Source organism: Lissotriton vulgaris, chromosome 5, assembly GCF_964263255.1.
Source record: "Lissotriton vulgaris chromosome 5, aLisVul1.2, whole genome shotgun sequence".
Lineage (NCBI taxonomy): Eukaryota > Metazoa > Chordata > Amphibia > Caudata > Salamandridae > Lissotriton > Lissotriton vulgaris.
The window spans coordinates 1,727,807,324-1,727,828,081 of NC_141693.1; the positions used below are offsets into that span (position 1 = coordinate 1,727,807,324).

Sequence of the window (20,758 nt, forward strand, 5' to 3'; positions counted from 1 at the left end):
TCGCATGCTCAAAAAAACATTTCGCTGGATCCCCACCGAAACAAGGAAAACAGTCACCCATGCTCTGGTCACGAGCCGACTGGACTACGGAAACACCCTCTACGCAGGTACTACCGCTAAACTCCAGAAGAAACTCCAACGAATCCAAAACGCCTCAGCCAGGATCATATTAGACATCCCGCGCAACAAACACATCTCTGGTCACCTGAAAGACCTCCACTGGCTACCCGTCAATAAGAGAATCACTTTCCGACTGCTAACCCACGCACACAAATCACTCTACGACATCGGACCAGAATGCCTCAACTCACGACTGTCCTTCTACACCCCCTCCCGCCATCTACGTTCTTCCAGCCAAGCCCTCGCCACTGTACCTCGCATCAACAAGACCACCATGGGAGGCAGATCCTTCTCATACCTGGCTGCTAAAACATGGAACTCACTCCCCGCTTACCTTCGCCTTACCCAGAACCACCTAGCATTCAGAAAGCAACTTAAAACGTGGATATTTGACAAGTAATCCTCCTCCCCTTTCTAAGCGCCTTGAGACCCTCTGGGTATGTAGTGCGCTATATAAATTCTCTGACTTGACTTGACTTGAGTGTAAAATATGCCTGGCGTGTGATTGGCTGGAGCAGGCTGGTGAGCCTGGCTCCAGGAGTCTGGATGGGTCTGCCCGGTGGTGAGTGGGAGATTAGCATGAGTGATGTGTGGGAGGAGTGTACCTGTGTCCTGGATGGGCTGGGTTTTCCCCACACAATGCTGGCTCCGCCCCCCTGTGGTGTGACTGATGTCCCTAGCCCTGCCAGTGAAAGAAAGGGGTGGTTGGGCCATCAAGGGTACTCAAGGACCAGCTGCGACTGGGTCTGCCCCCACCCTGTGCCAGAACAAAGGAATGAGGTGTATAAAAATGGGGCTGTGTCCCCACTGAAACTGTCTTTGTTCCAGGATCCTGAGGGGGCTGCTGTTGCTGCTGCTGGGCCAGAGGACCGCCACTTGGGGAGTCTCCCTGCCTGGAGACCCAGTGTGCTGGCTCTGGGCCCAGCCTTGTCTCCCTGCCCCTTGAAAGGACTTTTGCTGGGCTTGTTGGCCTCTAGCGCCTGGGAGCGCTTTTGATTGCTTTTTAGCGCTTAGGAGCGCTTTATTTTGCTTGCAGCGCTTGGGAGCGCTGTGGTCACCCCTCTAGCGCTGGGAGCGCTTTGTCTGCAGAGGCCGGTGCCCACCCGGCATTGTCCGCCCCAAGCGAGTGCCACCTCGCTTATTTTTGATTAATTTGCCCCCTGGCAGGTGCCCACCCTGCCAGGGACCTTGCCGCTATCTTTTAAGTTTACCTCGAGGGAGCCCACTCCTCGGTAAACTCACCCCCCGCCTAGAAGCGCCGGAGACGGGCCGCCGCGCTGCCCGCGACGACCCGGAAGTGTTCCTGCCGGTCGGCCAATCGGAGAGCGGGCCGACCGGAAGTCCCGCCCCGCAGCCGCGACCCGGAAGTCAGGCCGGCCGGGGGCAGGACAGAGAAGCAACCGGAAGCGGGCGGGAGGCCACCCCGCGCTCCGGTGAGGGGAGAAGCCGGCGTCTTTCGTTTTCCCCCTCCCAGGCTCCCAAAGCGAGGAAGAGCCCAGGAGAAAGAGAGGGGAGAAGTGTGCAGGGAGCCCCGAGGAGCGGGAGCTCTTGTTAAGCAGCCGCAGGAGAACCCGGTGAGTGCGGCGCTTGCAAAGAGGAGAGGGGGGGCGTCGGGAAACATTGCCGGTGTCCGCCCCGCCCCCTCTCAGTAGCGCGACCTCCGGGGGCAGAGTTGAGGGCCGCATGTGTTCCGAGCCCAGCGAGGCTCCAACGACTGAGCATTTCTTTGCTTAGAGCCCAGTGGGGCTCAGGGGGCAAAGTGCGTGGCAGAGCCCCGAGAGGCTCAAGAGCAGTCTTCTTTCCCCCCCACGCGGCCCCATGTGTGACGGGAGGCTCGAGAGGGCATCAAATTGTCTTGAGTCCAGGAGGGACTCCAACGAGGGGCGCATCCTTATTCTTGAGCCCAGTGAGGCGACCTTCCTTCGTTCTGCGAGCCCAGAGAGGCTCTGAGGGTGCCATTTGTATTCAGAGCCCAGAGGGGCTGCATTGCTTCGTTTTGAGCCCTGAGAGGCTCAGGGGCATAATTGATAGTCAGAGCCCAGTGAGGCTCTTGAGAGACAGTCAGTTTTGCAGAGCCTGTGAGGCTCCCCCATTGTGTTGGCCCCATCATTGTGCTACCCAGTTGCCCAGCACTTTGTGGGCAACTGCCACGTTTAGGCCCCCTGACATTGGACACAGGGCGTCCTAGCCCCAACAAGGCCAGAGGGCCTAGGGACAGTCACAGGTGGTGACTTACGTGAGTTTGGCGCAATTGTTCATTTTGCTTACACCTCTGAATGTATTGTGATGCATCATGTGTTTTCCTCCCTTACACCTCTGAATGAATGTTATGCATTGCATCATGTGTTATGTTCTTACACCCCTACAGGTATGGTGATATGTAGGTGGTTGTTTTCTCCCTAGTACAGGTGGTGCTAGTGAGGTCCTGTTACCAGTGATTACTGGTTGTGTGCTATTATGTGCTAATGTAATTTTACATTCTAAGTGCTATTTCTGAAAGTGTTACTTCTGATTCCTGACAGTGGTCCAGGTGGCCCTGTCTTGTAAATATCCCCTGTAAATTCTGCCCGTGCCCCTGGCACATTGTAAAGTGTGTGTTTTTATCTAATGTGTTTTGGTGTAATACAAAGGCTATTTTTACATAACCTTGTGTGGAGTTTCCTTTATGGTGGGCCTTGGGTGTTGTTGCTGGGGTGCGTGCGCAAATACTTAACTCATATCGCCTCCAAGTTTAGCCTTGCTGCTCGCGCCACGTTACCTAGAGGGCGAGTAGGGGTTATCTTGGCGTGTAACTCCCTTGCCCTGACCTTGGAAGTGGTGATCCCTGACTGACTTTGGCTCGAGCTTCGGCCAGCCAGGGTCCCATTTCTAACACCGCCCCTCCAACTCCTCGTCGGCTGGAGACAGAGAGTCTCTCATGAAGATGTGGCGAATCAGACACGAGCTGAGTGCCACCGAAGAAGGGGTGTTGCTGAGAGGGTCGCGTCTGATCATCCCCCAGGGCCTGAGAGACAGAGCGGTGCAACTGGCCCATGGGGGGCACCAAGGCACCACGAAGATGAAGGTGCGCATGCGGGAAAAAGTATGGTTCCCGGAGTTAGAAACCATGGTGGAGGAACACGTGCGGAAATGTTTGGCCTGCCAGCTGACGAGTGACCCTGAAAGACCCCTGCCCGTGATCACCGAAGAGGCCTGCACAGCTCCCTGGACCAAGGTGAGCATAGACTTTGGGAGCTTCCCGGAAGAAGGACACACGCTGGTAGTTATCGATTCCTACTCGAAGTACCCACTGGTGGATAAAGTAGCCTCCACTGCGTTCACCCACGTGGGACCGGCCCTAGAGAAAATTTTCTCCATGTTTGGATACCCATCCGAGATACGAAGCAACAATGGGCCACCCTTCCAGGGTGGTGAATTCGCCACGTTTCTCCGACAAAGGGGAATACAACACCGACGCATCACACCTCAGTGGCCCCAAGCTAATCGGGACGTGGAAAGATTTATGCGGACCCTAAACAAAGTATTCCAGATTGCAATGGTAGAACAGGCTGACCCGGAGCAGAGGCTACATGAATTCCTGCGGGAATATAGAGGCACTCCTCACTGCACCACCCAAAGCAGTCCATGGACCCTCATGTTTCAAGGGCCTCGAAGAGACCTCCACCTCAGTGCCCCGAGGTGGACGCCACCCCCAGCTGTCGCCAGTGAAGCTCAGGAACGAAGGCGCCAGGGGAACCAACGAGCTAGTCGCCGCAGGAAAGCCACCCCAAGAGAATGAGCCCGGGGACCCGGGTGATCTTACGGAACCGACGTCCAGGGGGAAAGTTCCTAACCCGGTACGAGCCGGGCACCTGGACGGTCACGTCCGCAAGGGGCACCATGATCACAGCACAGAAGGGAGACGAGGAAGTATCGAGGAATGCCTCCTGGTTCAAGGTCGTGCCCCCAGAGAACAGACATGGCTCTGAGTCAGACGAAGGAGAACCGATTTGAACACGACAACCACTCCTGACGAAGAGGAAGACACACCGAGAGGAATACAGCCCGAAGGACCAGGGCTTGCCACGGTGCCTCTGACCACGCCCACAATGACCAGAAATGTTGGCCAAGACACTGGCAGTGACAGGGCCAACTCACAGCGATACAACTTGCGGCCCAACCCATCACCAGGTCAGAGACTGGGAGATTATGCCTGCCTGCTAAGGCCCTGAAGCTGACACCAAGGGACCCAGGCATTTTGTTTTCATATGTTTCTAGTCCGGGACTGATTTCGTTTGTTTTGCAAAAGAAAATATATACAGCCATATTCATGAACCTGAATTGCGCTCGCAAAGGGCCAGATTCTGAGAATCTGGCCGTTTGCGAGTGCGATTTTTGCATTTGGGATTCATCATCCCAAATGCAAAAATGGCTATTTGCGAACTCGCATATTTGCGAGGAATTGGATTTAAGGAATCTCTAATAGAGATTCCTTAAATGCAATTCATCACTCTATTAGAAATTGCGAATTCGCAATATTTGGTCGCAATTTACCACGAAATCTGACTTCGTGGTAAATTGCGATAAACGAGTAAAAAGCACTTTTGTGCATTTTTTACTTTTGCATGTTGCACACACACATGTCCTCTGGACATGTGTGTGCGCAACACCTGTTCAAATGTACATTTGAGGGGTGCTACAGGGTGTCCTTTGGACACCCCTGGAACCCTTCAAATCGCAATCTTATTTGCGATTAGCAAATTGCTAATCGCAAATAAGGAATACTCCCCATTCATTCCTATGGGCCTTTTGGCCCATAGGAATGAATGGGGAGTTTTTCCTTATTTGCGATTAGCAATTTGCTAATCGCAAATAAGGAATCAGTAGGAATCGCAATAATTTTTGCTAATCCTACATGAATCCCGTTTTGCGAGTCCATAATAGCGAATCGCTATAATTCGCTATTAGGGCCTCGCAAAACGGGAGATTGATGAATATGGCTGATAGTTGGATAGGGATGTAATATCCCCAGCGGTCTAGTGGTTACACTCACACACGCACTCACACATCTGCAGGCCAGGCGTGGCCTGCGGGGTTGAATAAAAGGATGACGCCCGCTCAAAGACGTCACTTCCGACTAAGATACCGTGGTTGGCTGAGTTCATTGCTGCTGCGCGTCCTGCCCCCACGCTGCTTCATGCGCCCAAGTGAGGCCTGGGCTAATACCTGGCGCAGCCCACAACAATTTGCAGCTGTGAATAGCAGAGATGATTTGCAGCTGTGAATAGTGAGATTGGGGGCAAGGATCGGACCTCAGTGTAAGCTCTTAGGGCCCGATGTAGGTAGCCCTTTACCGATCCGAAACGGCCGAAAATACTGATTTTCGGCCGTTTCCGATCGGTAAAGGGCTACCGAGATGTAGGGGCACATTTTCGGTAATTTTACCGAATCGGTATCATTACCGAATCGGTAAATTTACCGATTCGGTAATATGTACCGAATCGGTAAAATAATTACCGATTCGGTAATATTTACCGATTCGGTAAAATTACCGAAAATGCTATGTAGGTAGGCAATGTACCTTCTGCACATGGCTTACAGAATCGGTATTTTACCATGGAATACAAATCCATGGTAAAATACCGATTCCGGTGTGCATGCACATGTGTGCATGCACACCTATGTCATGTGACAGGCAGACCTGCCCTTAGGGCAGGTATGCCTGCCACATGGCACCTGTGCCTGTTTTGGGGGTGCCAGAGGGTGTCAAAGTGACACCCCCTGCACCCTTGTGAATTCTTTAATTACCGATTCGGTAAATACCGAATCGGTAATGCCTAATCATTCCTATGGGCTTCAAAGCCCACAGGAATGAATGGGCATTACCGAATCGGTATTTACCGAATCGGTAATTAAAGAATTGCTAAGGATTCGGTAACGAATCCAGATGTTGGGACCTACATACCATTTACCGATTTTGGAATACCGAATCGGTAGGATTCGGTATTTCAAAATCGGTAAATGGAATTTACCTACATCGGGCCCTTAATCACAAGAGCATTGCTATTCGAAACTGTAGAGTGAGGGCTAGGGTCCGGTCACGGTGTGAGGTGACTGAAATGTGGTGATCGGCGGCAAGGATTGTAAAGTGCTAAGTTTCCTGCTCTGTGGTATTTAAGTCATAAGACAGTGGTTGTTTTTTGGATTACTTAGTTAATCGTTTGTAAAATTACATTCTTTTAAAAAAAAAATGACAGTTTGGCACTCACCCCAACAGATTCGTCTCGTGCTCACCGACCTTTGAATCAGGGCAAGCCCAGTATTCTTTTCACGCATTGTCCTGCAGCTTTCATGCAGTACAGCATGGACGTGCCGGAGGCCACCTGGCTTAGCGTCATGAACGCGCTGCCATCTTGTGGTTGGCTGAAGCACACTAAACTTGAACTATTCTTTGGTGGCCTGCCTTACACTTCGTTTTGCCAATCATTTTTTTTGACGCTTCAACGTGACCAGAGATGTTCTTTACCCGGAACGTCGCTTAACCCTCCTGCCAACATCTGCCAACCAAATTACTGGTATGGGCAATAGTGTTTATTAAAAGCTGAAGATTACCTGGTAAATGGCTGTGTGAATATCGGCAGCGTGCCCTATAAACCAGAATGGCGAGAGAGAGCCTGACTAAAAACAAGAGAGAGAAAAGGGGCAGAGAGCCTAGAACCAGGACAGCGATCCTAGAAGCTGGAGTCCAGAGTGAGACCGGAACCGGGACAGTGATCCCAGAAGCTGGTCAGAGAGTCCAGAGTGAACCTAGAACTGGGACAGAAAACAGGATAAAGGTCCCAGTACTGGATGCGGGTCTGAGAGCCCATGTTGTGGATAAATGTCCCAGAACTTTAACCAGGACAGAGAGCCCAGTACCATAAGCAGAATTGGGAGGGGACAACGGTCCCAGATCTTGAACCACAACATATAGCCAAAAATGGGGATAAAGGCCCCAAAAGCAGAACCGGTTCAGGGTGCCAGGAATGGGGGGGGGGGGGGACAAGGTCCCGCAACTGGAACCAGGTCAGAGGGTTGTTGTGTATGAGATGGCGATGAAGTGTTAGGCCACTCATTGCTTTGATGTCGTGTATGAGATGGCTGTGTAGTGTTAAGTTACCTATACAAGATATTTGTCGTTGGTATGACGATGCGTGAATAAGTCACCCATTGTCTCATTGTATTTGTGTTTGAGTTCCCCTTTTATGGGTGAGTTTAGCATTGTTTGGATGGTGTGTTAGTTAGCAAATGTCTGATCCGCTATTATAATGTTGTTGTTCAGTGCGTGTAACAATGTAATGAGGGTGTGTTGGTTTGATGATGTATTGTGCGCCTCCATGTTTTGTTGTTCCCTGACGCATCACTTTTAGGTTTGTTCCCCTGTGTGCTGCTCTTCATGCCAGTCTAGCCAACTGGCATGATCCGTGGTTTTTGATTCGTGATGTGGGATGGTGGTTTAAATGGGAAAGAGATGTGATGTGATGTCTCTTGTTTAGTTCTCCGTGAGATGTGTTGACTTTTTTCAGTGCAAAGTATGGTGAAATGTTTCTTTTATTATTCAATGTGGGTACCTGTTGTTTTTGCAATTGCCGCCATAAGTGCGCTGGGGATGCCCAGACGTGGGTCCCAGGCACTCCACACCATTTGGAGTCAAGCTAGCCGGGCTGATGAGAGGTGTTACCTCGAAACCGGTCCGGTCCTCGGATGCTTGATTCCGTTCTGGGAAGGATATGGCTTTTGTAGTTCGGACTGGACTGTTCCCATGGGGCACAGGGTCAGAGCTGATTTGCATATCGCCATTGTCTAACCCAGGGTGGTGTGGAGTGCAAAAAAACGATGGATTTTGGCCCAGATCTTTGGACTGGGTTGAATGTGTGACATTGATCCACATTCGGTCCATCACCTGTTGTTTTTGCAATTGCCGCCATAAGTGCGCTGGGGATGCCCAGACGTGGGTCCCAGGCACTCCACACCACTTGGAGTCAAGCTAGCCGGGCTGATGAGAGGTGTTACCTCGAAACCGGTCCGGTCCTCGGATGCTTGATTCCGTTCTGGGAAGGATATGGCTTTTGTAGTTCGGACTGGACTGTTCCCATGGGGCACAGGGTCAGAGCTGATTTGCCGATCGCCATTGTCTAACCCAGGGTGGTGTGGAGTGCAAAAAAACGATGGATTTTGGCCCAGATCTTTGGACTGGGTTGAATGTGTGACATTGATCCACATTCGGTCCATCACCTGTTGTTTTTGCGAGTCTAGCCAACTGGCATGATCCGTGGTTTTTGATTTGTGATGTGGGATGGTGGTTTAAATGGGAAAGAGATGTGTCTTGTTAAGTTCTCCGTGAGATGTGTTGACTTTTTTCAGTGCAAAGTGTGGTGAAATGTTTCTTTTATTATTCAATGTGGGTATGAGTGTGGTCTTTTGTCTACCTATTTATGCATAGTGTCTTATGTATTAATATACTGTATCCAATTTCTTGGTGATATGTCTATGTTTTATTAGCCATATCGTCATTCTTTTAATTGTTTCATTTAATTTGTTTAACAATGCATTTGTTCCCCATAAAGAATGGAGATGTGTTGTACTTGCTGCTCAGCCAGTATGAGTGTGGTGTGGAATGTTGGTGAGGATGGAATGTTGGATGTCTGTGAGTGTCAGTTGAGTATGGGCTGAACAGCAGGGAGGTTGCTCCTGGTGGAGTTTCTCCTTGTAACTACTTAATAAAGAACCCTAACGAATCTACGTTAGAAATCCAGACCATCATTTGATTACAAAATATTGCTGCTGTGAAGTTATAAAAGTGGTCTCTTGCGCCCCACATAGTAGGGATTGATGTGTTGTTAGTGTAATGTGGTTACTCTTTCCCCTCAGAGCTGTGGTTGCTCTTTTGCTGCTGGTGTAAAATGCCAGAGGTGGTCTCTGGCGCTCCTTAGAGCGTGGGTTGGTAGGTTGCTGGTGTGAAGTGACTGAGGTGGTCTCTGGCGCTCCTTTGAGCCTGGGTTGGTAGGTTGCTGGTGTGAAGTGACTGAGGTGGTCTCTGGCGCTCTTAAGAGCATGGGTTTGTAGGTTGCTGGTGTGGAGTGACTGAGGTGATCTCGGGTGCTCCTTAGAGCGTGGGTTGGTAGGTTGCTGGTGTGAAGTGACTGAGGTGGTCTCTGGCGCTCCTTAGAGCGTGGGTTGGTAGGTTGCTGGTGTGGAGTGACTGAGGTGGTCTTGGGCGCTCCTTAGAGCGTGGGTTGGTAGGTTGCTGGTGTGGAGTGACTGAGGTGGTCTCTGGTGCTGCTTAGAGCGTGGGTTGGTAGGTTGCTGGTGTGAAGTGACTGAGGTGGTCTCTGGCGCTCCTTAGAGCGTGGGTTGGTAGGGTGCTGGTGTGGAGTGACTGAGGTGGTCTTGGGCGCTCCTTAGAGCGTGGGTTGGTAGGTTGCTGGTGTGGAGTGACTGAGGTGGTCTCTGGCGCTCCTTAGAGCGTGGGTTGATCGGTTGCTTGTGTGAAGTGCCTGAGGTGGTCTCTGGCGCTGCTTAGAGCGTGGGTTGGTAGGTTGCTGGTATGAAGTGACTGAGGTTGTCTCTGGCACTCCTTAGAGCATGGGTTGGTAGGTTGCTGGTGTGAAGTGACTGAGGTGGTCGCTGGTGCTGCTTAGAGCGTGGGTTGGTAGGTTGCCTGGTGTGAAGTGACTGAGGTGGTCTCTGGCGCTCCTTAGAGCCTGGGTTGGTAGGTTGCTGGTGTGAAGTGACTGAGGTGGTCTCTGGCGCTCTTTAGAGCATGGGTTGGTAGGTTGCTGGTGGGAGTGACTGAGGTGATCTCGGTGCTCCTTAGAGCGTGGGTTGGTAGGTAGCTGGTGTGGAGTGACTGAGGTGGTCTCTGGCGCTCCTAAGAGCGTGGGTTAGTAGGTTGCTGGTGTGAAGTGACTGAGGTGGTCTCTGGTGCTGCTTAGAGCGTGGGTTGGTAGGTTGCTGGTGTGAAGTGACTGAGGTGGTCTCTGGCGCTCCTTAGAGCGTGGGTTGGTAGGTTGCTGGTGTGGAGTGACTGAGGTGGTCTTGGGCGCTCCTTAGAGCGTGGGTTGGTAGGTTGCTGGTGTGGAGTGACTGAGGTGGTCTCTGGCGCTCCTTAGAGCGTGGGTTGATTGGTTGCTTGTGTGAAGTGACTGAGGTGGTCTCTGGCGCTGCTTAGAGCGTGGGTTGGTAGGTTGCTGGTATGAAGTGACTGAGGTTGTCTCTGGCACTCCTTAGAGCGTGGGTTGGTAGGTTGCTGGTGTGGAGTGACTGATGTGGTCTCTGGCGCTCTTTAGAGCATGGGTTGCTAGGTTGCGGGTGTGGAGTGACTGAGGTGGTCTCTGGCGCTGCTTAGAGCGTGGGTTGGTAAGTTGCTGGTGTGAAGTGACTTAGGTGGTCTCTGGCACTGCTTAGAGCATGGGTTGGTAGGTTGCTGGTGTGAAGTGACTGAGGTGGTCTCTGGCGCCCCTTAGAGCGTGGGTTGGTTGGTTGCTGGTGTGGAGTGACTAAGGTGGTCTCTGGCGCTCCTTAGAGCGGGGGTTGGTCGGTTGCTGGTGTGAAGTGACTGAGGCGGTCTCTGGCGCTACTTAGAGCGTGGGTTGGTAGGTTGCTGGTGTGAAGTGACTGAGGTGGTCTCTGGCGCTCCTTAAAGCGTGGGATGGTAGGTTGCTGGTGTGGAGTGACTCAGGTGGTCTCTGGCGCTGCTTAGAGCGTGGGTTGGTAGGTTGCTGGTGTGAAGTGACTGAGGTGGTCTCTGGCGCTGCTTAGAGCGTGGGTAGGTAGGGTGCTGGTGAGGAGTGACTGAAGTGGTCTCTGGCGCTGCTTAGAGCGTGGGTAGGTAGGGTGCTGGTGAGGAGTGACTAAGGTGGTCTCTGGCGCTCCTTAGAGCGGGGGTTGGTCGGTTGCTGGTGTGAAGTGACTGAGGCGGTCTCTGGCGCTACTTAGAGCGTGGGTTGGTAGGTTGCTGGTGTGAAGTGACTGAGGTGGTCTCTGGCGCTCCTTAAAGCGTGGGATGGTAGGTTGCTGGTGTGGAGTGACTCAGGTGGTCTCTGGCGCTGCTTAGAGCGTGGGTTGGTAGGTTGCTGGTGTGAAGTGACTGATGTGGTCTCTGGCGCTGCATAGAGCGTGGGTTGGTAGATTGCTGGTGTGGAGTGACTGAGGTGGTCTTGGGCGCTCCTTAGAGCGTGGGTTGGTAGGTTGCTGGTGTGGAGTGACTGAGAGGGTCTCTGGCGCTGCTTAGAGCGTGGGTTGGTAGGTTGCTGGTGTGAAGTGACTGAGGTGGCCACTGGCGCTGCTTAGAGCCTGGGTTGGTAGCAGGGGCGGCTGGTCCATAGGGGCGTCGGGGCAGCGCCCCTCTAGGCAGATTCAACAAGCAAAACTGCCCACGGACAGCAGGAAATGTAAACAGACGGCAGACGAAATTCGTCTGTTTACATTTCCTGCCTGTGCTGGCAGCTGCTTCACAGATTCAACTGCGCATGAGCACAGTCAGTGGTCATTCCACTACAAACGTGCACCAGGCGAGAGCAGCAGGAGTCCAGCAGACTCCGACTGCGCATCTGCAAGGGGCGCTCTTAATTTCAGCCCCCCCCCCCTCCATTGACATTACATTAGGCATGCTGCGCATGCCTAATGTAGTACAGGAGCCTGAAGATAGGATCCGGCACGGGCGGTGACGTATGGCCGCCCCATGCCCTGTCAACAGGCAGGATACAGTTGAGTAGCTGCCCTTGAGTCACATCCAGTCTCATGATTTGCCACTTGCCATGAGAGGACTCGGAGACGGGATGCGCGGCGGGACCGGCAGAGGAGATTTCTCACCCTGGTAAGTTTATTTGTTTGTAAAAATGTAATTAAATACACCCCCCCCCCCCCCCCTCGCGCGTACCACCCGGATTCATGCCGGCCGTGACTCTCTACACATTTGTGGTGACTGAAAGGAACACGGCAGAAACATTTTGAAGTTATCTACTCTGCCACCAGATCCATTATTTTAATCCTGCCGTAATGTTTTCAAAAATAACTACTGCAGAAGTAATGTGTGCTGTGTTTATACTTCGTGAAGTTCTTGTATTGGAATCGCCGGAGGGTCTTCCTTATCGTGACAGAATCTCAGTGTGATGGATTCAGCGTCCTAGAGTGTGTTCAGTTGAACAAACGTCTAGATGTTTTTACAATCTTTACAGGAATGTTATTTACGTGCCTGAAAACTAAATCAAGTCCCCCTAAGTCAGTTGTTTTGGGGGACTTGTTGGATGGATGGATGGATGGATGCCTGAATGATGTATGGATGGATGCTTGCATGATGGGTGGATGCATGATGGATGGATGGATGCATGAATGAATGATGTATGGATGCAGGATGGGTGGGTGGATGGATGGATGGGTGGATGCATGAATGATGTATGGATGGATGCATGCATGATGGGTGGATGCATGATGGATGGGTGGATGCATGATGGATGGGTGGGTGCATGAATGAATGATGTATGGATGCAGGATGGTTGGGTGGATGGATGGGTGGATGCATGAATGATGTATGGATGCATGCATACATGATGGGCGGATGCATAATGGATGGATGGGTGGATGCATGAATAAATGATGTATGCAGGGTGGGTGGGTGGGTGGATGCATGGATGCATGCATTATGGGTGGATGCATGATGGATGGATGGGTGGGTGCATGAATGATGTATGGATGCAGGATGGGTGGGTGGATGTATGGGTGGATGTATGAATGATGTATGGATGCATGCATGCATGATGGGTGGATGCATGATGGATGGATGGGTGGATGAATGAATGATGTATGCAGGGTGGGTGGGTGGATGGATGGATGGGTGGATGCATGGATGCATGCATAATGGGTGGATGCATGATGGATGGATGGGTGGGTGCATGAATGATGTATGGATGCAGGATGGGTGCGTGGATGTATGGGTGGATGTATGAATGATGTATGGATGCATGCATGCATGATGGGTGGATACATGATGGATGGATGGATGGATGCATGAATGAATGATGTATGGATGCAGGATGGGTGGGTGGATGGATGGGTGGATGCATGAATGATGTATGGATGGATGCATGCATGATGGGTGGATGCATGATGGATGGATGGATGGATGGATGCATGAATGAATGATGTATGGATGCAGGATGGGTGGGTGGATGGATGGGTGGATGCATGAATGATGTATGGATGGATGCATGCATGCATGATGGGTGGATGCATGATGGATGGGTGGATGCATGATGGATGGGTGGATGCATGAATGATGTATGGATGGTGGGTGGGTGGATAGATGGGTGGATGCATGAATGATGTATGGATGGATGCAAGGTGGTTCGGGCTCGCTCGCTGCGCTCAATCGCTGCGGTGCAATATGCAAACTAGTTTACGCCCCACCACTTTCAAATGTCACCAGCCGCCCCTGGTTGGTAGGTTGCTGGTGTGAAGTGACTGAGGTGGTCTCTGGCGCTCTTTAGAGCATGGGTTGGTAGGTTGCTGGTGGGAGTGACTGAGGTGATCTCGGTGCTCCTTAGAGCGTGGGTTGGTAGGTAGCTGGTGTGGAGTGACTGAGGTGGTCTCTGGCGCTCCTTAGAGCGTGGGTTGGTAGGTTGCTGGTGTGAAGTGACTGAGGTGGTCTCTGGCGCTCCTTAGAGCGTGGGTTGGTAGGTTGCTGGTGTGAAGTGACTGAGGTGGCCACTGGCGCTGCTTAGAGCGTGGGTTGGTAGATTTCTGGTGGGAAGTGACTGAGGTGGTCTCTGGCTCTCCACAGAGCAGCATAGATTGGTGTGTTGCTGCTTTGACATGTTTATTACTCACTTTTATTTTATTTTCGTTATTGTGTCTGTGTTCGTGATATGAAGTGAAAAGGGCCATCTTTTGCACTTCACAGGGCTTTGTTTCATGTGTTGCTGCTGTGGCATGTTTATTACTCACTTTTATTGTATTTTCGTTATTGTGTCTGTGTTCGTGATGTGAAGTGAAAAGGGCCATCTTTTGCACTTCACAGGGCTTTGTTTCATGCTGGTGTGACATGACAGAGGTGGTACTCCGCTCTCCACAGAGCAGAGCCGGGTGTGTTGCTGCTGTGAAGTGACAGATGGTGTTTACTTGCTTTCCTTTTCGTAACTGCGTCTGTGTTGGTGATGTGAAGGGATCAGGGCCCTGTTTTGCTCTTCACAGGGCAGTGTTCCGTGTGTTGCTGGTGTGTGATGGCTCAGAGCAGAGGTGGTGTGTTGTTTCCGTGAACTGGCAGCGGTGGCATCTCGCGCTTGACGGGGTGCTTTCCCGCTCTTTGTAGCAGGATTCGTGTCTTGCTGGTGTGAAGTGGCCGAGGTTTCCTCTCTTTACGGAGTGCGTTTAACCTATTGCAGGTGATGCTCCTGCGCTGCCCTGGGGCGGTGCTGCACGCCTCGCTGCTGTGAAGGCAGGGACCGGGCTGCGGTGAGGTCTCGCTGCTGCTGTGAAGTGCAGGTGATATTGGCTTGCTGCTGTGAAGTGCAGGTGATGCACGCTTGCTGCTGTGAAGTGCAAGAGTTGTTGGCTTGCTGCTGTGAAGTGCAGGTGATGCACGCTTGTTGCTGTGAAGTGCAGGGGATATTGGCTTGCTGCTGTGAAGTGCAGGTGATGCACGCTTGTTGCTGTGAAGTGCAGGGGGTGTTGGCGTGCTGCTGTGCAGTGCAGGTGATGCTCGCTTGTTGCTGTGAAGTGCAGGGGGTGTTGGCTTGCTGCTGAGCAGTGCAGGTGATGTTCGCTTACTGCTGTGAAGTGACAGGTGAAGCTCGATTGCTGCTGTGCAGTGCAGGTGATGCTCGCTTGCTTTTATGAAGTGAGGGTGATGCTTGCTTGCTGCTGTGACGTGCAGGTGATGTTCGCTTGCTGCTGTGCAGTGCAGGCGATGCTCGCTTGCTTCTATGAAGTGCAGATGATACTTGCTTGCTTCTTTGAAGTGCAGGTGATGCTTGCTTGCTGCTGTGACGTGCAGGTGATGTTCGCTTGCTGCTGTGCAATGCAGGTGATGCTCGTTTGCTTCTATGAAGTGCAGGTGATGCTCGCTTGCTTCTATGAAGTGTAGGTGATGCTTGCTTGCTGCTGTGACGTGCTGGTGATGTTCGCTTGCTGTTGTGCAGTGCAGGTGATGTTCGCTTGCTGCTGTGCAGTGCAGGTGATGCTCGCTTGCTTCTATGCAGTGCAGGTGATGCTCACTTGCTGCTGTGAGGTGCAGGTGATGCTCGCATGCTGCTGTGACGTGCAGGTGATGTTCGCTTGCTGCTGTTCAGTGCAGGTGATGTTCGCTTGCTTCTATGAAGTGACAGGTAATGCTCGCTTGCTGCTGTGCAGTGCAGGTGATGCTCGCTTGCTTCTATGAAGTGCAAGTGATGCCTGCTTGCTGCTGTAACGTGCAGGTGATGTTTGCTTGCTGCTGTGCAGTGCAGGTGATGCTCGCTTGCTTCTATGAAGTGCAGGTGATGCTTGCTTGCTGCTGTGACGTGCATGTGATGTTCGCTTGCTGCTGTGCAGTGCAGGTGATGTTCGCTTGCTTCTATGAAGTGACAGGTGATGCTCGCTTGCTGCTGTCCAGTGCAGGTGATGCTCGCTTGCTGCTGACGCTGCTATGAAGTTCACAAGGGGCACGTTCTGCCGCCAGTCGCTCCAGGTCGCGGAGCTGCTCTCCTCTCTGCCTTTCCCCACCCTCCCCGGCTCGCTTGGCGCTCCTGCCCGCATCACCCGTGATTTCAGATGAGCTGTAGATGATCCCCGTGCCTCGGCCCCTCTGCCAATCCCGGGGAGGCTGGCAGCCGGCAGCGGGATCCTATTGGCTGGCAGTTCAGGCAGGATGAGGGGGGACGTGGTCCCCGCCGCCTCACCAGGGCTGGCTCTGCTCGTAGGCTTGGCCGTGGTATTAACCTCCCGGCTTCCACTCGCCCGACCCCTGCCTCTTCTGCGAGACCCTCTGCCCAGGGAGGGAGGAGTACCGAGGTAGAGGGGGGAGCCGAGCAGAGAAGCAGCCCCGGAGCTTTCACAGGGGATGGGGCGACCAAAAAAACAAAAACCCAGAGGGGCTTAGGAGGGGCCAGGGAGACCGACCCACCCAACAGCTGAGCAGGCAAAGGGTGCCAGTGAGTGGTGGAGTGCAGACAGCCCCCAGGGCTGGAGAGCGGTGGAGAGGCCAAGTGTTGGAGAGACTGAGTCCTACAAGGCAGAGTGGGCAGCAGGACTGAATGCAGAGGAATGATCCTGGCTAGAGTGACCCCTGGCTGGAGCAGTGGGCCTCAGATGACCCCTCTGGACAGGAAGACGCAGAAGGTTCACTGACTGCCCGGCAGAAAGGAGGCCGCATACCTGGACCATCAGAGGAGGCCACTGGTCTTCCTGCCCCAACTCGTCCCGGCCATGAGCAGCCCAGCCAGCGGCCTCTCCCTGGAGGGGATTTCTTTGAACTCCTCAGAAGAGCTGGAGCTGCGGAGGGAAGGTATTGTGGGGGGCTGTCTGCATGACCAGACATGAGGGCTGGGGAGTGAGCATTGTGCCAACAGTGGTGTTAAGCTCCGTTTGCGTGTTCCTTTGCATCTCTCCATCTCATTACTTGTTCTTTTTATCTGTATATATCTCACCGTTTCTCCACACCCGGTAACCATCACATCTAGCTTTGTCTGCACGCTTGTCTACATTCTGCGCACACTTCCTTCTGCCTTTCCCTGCATGCTTCTTCCGCAATTATGTCTACTCCCACTGCCTCTGTGCTCTCTCTGTTGTCTTTACTTCTGTTTACCTCTTCCTCTCCATTCCCCCTTCCGTCCCTGTCTCCTCTCCTCTCTGTCTCCTCTTTGTCTCATCTCCTTTCCTCCTCTAGTTTGCCTCCTCTCTCTGTTCCTTCCCTATCATTATCTCCCTCCCTTGCCCAGTTCTCACCCACCCATTCTAGCTTGAGATCCTCTGTGGATGTTGAACCCATGGTCCCAGTTGGCCTTGGATTGTTCAAGATTACACTGGCTGTGGCAGATGGAGCCGTGGGCAGCAACCCAACAGCTGTCAACCACTGCTGCCCCTTCATAAACGGAAGCCCATGACAGCCATGATGAGCCTCGAGTGAGAAGGTGACCACCCTGGCCTGATTGGTTTCACGTGCGCCAGCCACCTGTGATTGGTCGATTTGTTTGTAGAGGTGGCTGTGTTGAGTACCGACTCAGTGATGCCTTGGCTTTTCACACTCCCTCCTTTTAGTCAACCATTTGAACTACCTAGGAACATAGGCGCTGGAAGTAGGGGTGCGGGGTGCAGGGGGGCGTGGTGAGTGCTAATGCAGCACCAAAAATAACCACGCTGAACCTCAGAAGGTGAATGAGCAATAAAGATGCCCTAGATTGTCTTATCTTGTCGCATGTTGTGTGTTCAGAGGCAGAGGTGGAATGCCATGCTATGTCTTCTGACAAGTTGCTGCTTATTGGGAAACTTGAATTTACTTTTATTTCTCTAACTGCAAAGTGAGAGGATTTTGTAAAAGTGACCTGGGTAACAATACTGCTGGGGTACAGGAAGTGAAAGGAACGGCTGTAGGATGTCATACAACACTTAAGTGCCTATAAATGAAACATGGTTTCTGTGCATCGGGTCTCTTCTGAATGCAATTGGTGGTTCAAGTCATGAGCTGAATAGATTGCTTGACTAAGGCCTTAGCCAAGCGACTTGTGTCGCACTCATGACTCGAGGCTACTCTTGTCGGCGAACGACCCCCCTCAGCCCACCCCCCACATTGCTTCTCTCAATGTTTCAAGCTTTATTATAAATGTCACAAAAAGATGTTAATATTTCACTTCTGTTCTTGGATTTTCATCACAATAAAATACACTGAACATAATCTTCACAAAAGTTATTTACAAAAGTTTGAGCTATTGCCATTATAAATTACAAGAACTTTTTTTAAAGTATTAATTATTTTCAAAAAATTAAAAGCCATTGTTATTTGTAATATCAATACATCTAAGTCACATAAATACAACACATATTGCATTACAAATGCAATAGGTGTCACATTTGCGATAGTTAAAACTATTGGAATTGTAAATGACAAAGCTATTAATGTAGCTATTTTCAAAACCAACACATAAATACAAAATTTGTAATTTACAATTCCAATAGCTCAAACTTTCCTAATGCGGGACCTATTGCATTGAAAATGCTTGTTGTAATTCTGAAGTGGGATGGGAACAAAGATTTGAATAGGATCAAAACAAATCTAGATTTGGCAGCCATTACAACGCACAGATTGCTGTCAGTGTCCTACCACGCCAGTGCCCCAAAATGCACCACCCGCTACAGACTACGCCCTTACTGGTCCCCTGCGGTATGGCTATGGCTGATTTGCCACACTTCTTTCTTGTGAGACGCTTGGATTGTTCACGGTTCATAAGACTTTAGTGATACGTCATTGGCAGCACCCCCACACTGAAAAGGGTTCCAGCACCACTGACTAGTAACTGTAGCTCTGAGCGTGGCTCCATTTGGTGCTTGCCTCGCATAAAACATAGATCTATGTATGCTTGCTGGCCATGGTCTTTTCAGCTCAGTTAGCAATTTTAGGGCATTAGCTGTGGAGTATATATGTTATCAGTGATCAGGGAAGGGTGTACCTTGCAACTGATAATATGATTATCAATTTTCAAGAGGGATGCATGTGCGCTATAAGCTACATATCATCGCGCAGCGAGACAAGAGGGCGTGCATAGGGTCTATGCTGTAATAATATGGGTGTTGAGTAATTGTATTGTCTCCAGGATACACGCTAGGTAATCATGCCCTGCGTCAGCGTCTCTCAATCGGAAGGATGAGGGCCCGTGCACAGAGGGAAGTGTTGTGCTGCATCCAGTCAGTGAGGTGAGGCAATGTACACGAGAGAATCTATCACAACAGACTTTGCAGAGACAGAGCTCTGAACTAGAGGTGGGCTCAATTCCTGTGCAGAAAGCAAATGTCGCCCCTGTTTTCCTGCTGCATGGATCAAGTAACCCCAAAAAGTACAAGTGCTTTCTGTAGATGAGGGCAATGTATGTTCGAGGCATGTGGGCTGCTGAATTCATATCTGTGCATAGTCCGCCACCTAGTGTTGGGTCCGGATGATTGCACATTGTTGTCCTGGAAGAGTCTTCGAAGTATCACGAGATAGGTGGCTCCTCCCCTGGACTACAGTGCGCATGGGCATCGCCTCCATCCCCAGATTGTTTTTTTCCGCCATAGGGTTCGGATGTGTTTTCGGTTCCCTCCTTCGGAACCGATAGTTGTTCGATTTTACTTGAGACCAAAAGGTCTTTAGGCTGGGCGTCGGTATAGTTGCGTTCGGGTTCTCTTACTGACTCTCAGCTCCAATCTCCTACTGCCCTTCCACGTGCTTCGACGCGGACGGGCCTACACTACCGCATTTGCTATGGAGCGGACTCCATTCAAGAAGTGTCCGCTGTGTCACTCGAAATATTCGCACCTCGACGTGCACCCCGTGTGCAACACATGCTTGTCACCGGATCACCGTGAAGACACCTGCATGGCGTGTTCAAAGTTTAGGAGTAAGAAAACTTTGAAGATTCGCCGGGCTAATCGACTCCAGGCACAGTTGTCGGCTTCGGCACCCCCACCTGATGACATCTTTCAGGAATCGATCGAGGAGGGGGACGACGTGCAAGAGTCGGACTCTGGCCCCGCGTCCGAGGAAGAGACCTACGACGCGGACGAGGAGGCCTGCGACGAAGTCTCCGGTGAGGTAGGGGACGACGAACTGATTTGTGCCACGATGGGAGATAGCTCAGAGGAAGAGCATCCCCAACCGGACTCCGGGGTTTCCCCCCGTCATACGGCCCAGGTCGAGGGATCGCCTTCGGGCCTTACCCGAGATCTTACTATAAGTCCTACGTCCCCGCCTCCGGGCCCGGTCACGGACATTTCTAGCAAGAAACCGAAAGTGAAGCCAACTGGTCCCGCACCCTCGGATGCAAAACTGAAACCGAAACTGGCGTTGGTGAAGAAGGTTCTGGAGGCGTCAACTTCCACGAAACCCAAAATGGCCGACTGAAAGAGCCACGCCAAGATGGCCGACCACAAGAGCCGCGCCAAAATGGCCGAACCGAAGTCCTCTGGGTCGGCACCGAAGGTGAAGGCTTCCGACGCGGCTGCGTCGGCACCGAAAGGGGTCGCGGACCCGAAGACGGCTTCGAAGAAGCGTCACGCCGACGGTGCGACAAGCCATGGGGCGTCGGCACCGAAGAAGAGGCCTGCCGGCGACCGGGCTCTCGGAGACGAAGAGTCGCTCGAGACGGTTCAGCCCTCGGCATCCCTTACAAAGAAGGTGGGAGAATCCTTGAAGCGGATCCAACAGTCCACTGTGGTTCCCAGCCAGGACACTGTCGTGCCTAGGCCCACGCCGAAGCCTGCCAAGGAACAAACGCCCATCCGTTTTACCCTTCCTCCCAAGTCGGCGCCGAAGGCCTTCGCGCCTAAGCAGGGCGGACATTCTCAGGAAGTATTGACGCCGAAAGCTGCCTTGGTGGTGTCGAAGCTTCGGCTCCAACCGCTCGCGGTGGAGGAACGTCGGGAGGTGACCATCGACGCCAACACCGGAAAATTG

General features: G+C 52.0%; 1 protein-coding gene across 4 annotated transcripts in view; it reads left to right on the top strand.

Annotated features, from left to right (window-relative positions):
• Positions 1-20,758, top strand: part of MPP2 (MAGUK p55 scaffold protein 2) — a 627,381-nt gene that overhangs the window by 216,567 nt on the left and 390,056 nt on the right. The window contains exon 1 of one of the 4 annotated variants that reach the window (XM_086923952.1): positions 16,172-16,618. The exons of 2 other annotated variants lie outside the window; for them this stretch is intronic. In XM_086923952.1, coding sequence (XP_086780078.1) covers positions 16,540-16,618 — 79 coding nt within the window. In that variant the 5' untranslated portion in view covers positions 16,172-16,539. Of the gene's footprint in view, positions 1-16,171; positions 16,619-20,758 lie in introns of those variants that run through there. One more of the 4 variants, XM_086923951.1, reaches the window with a different exon arrangement.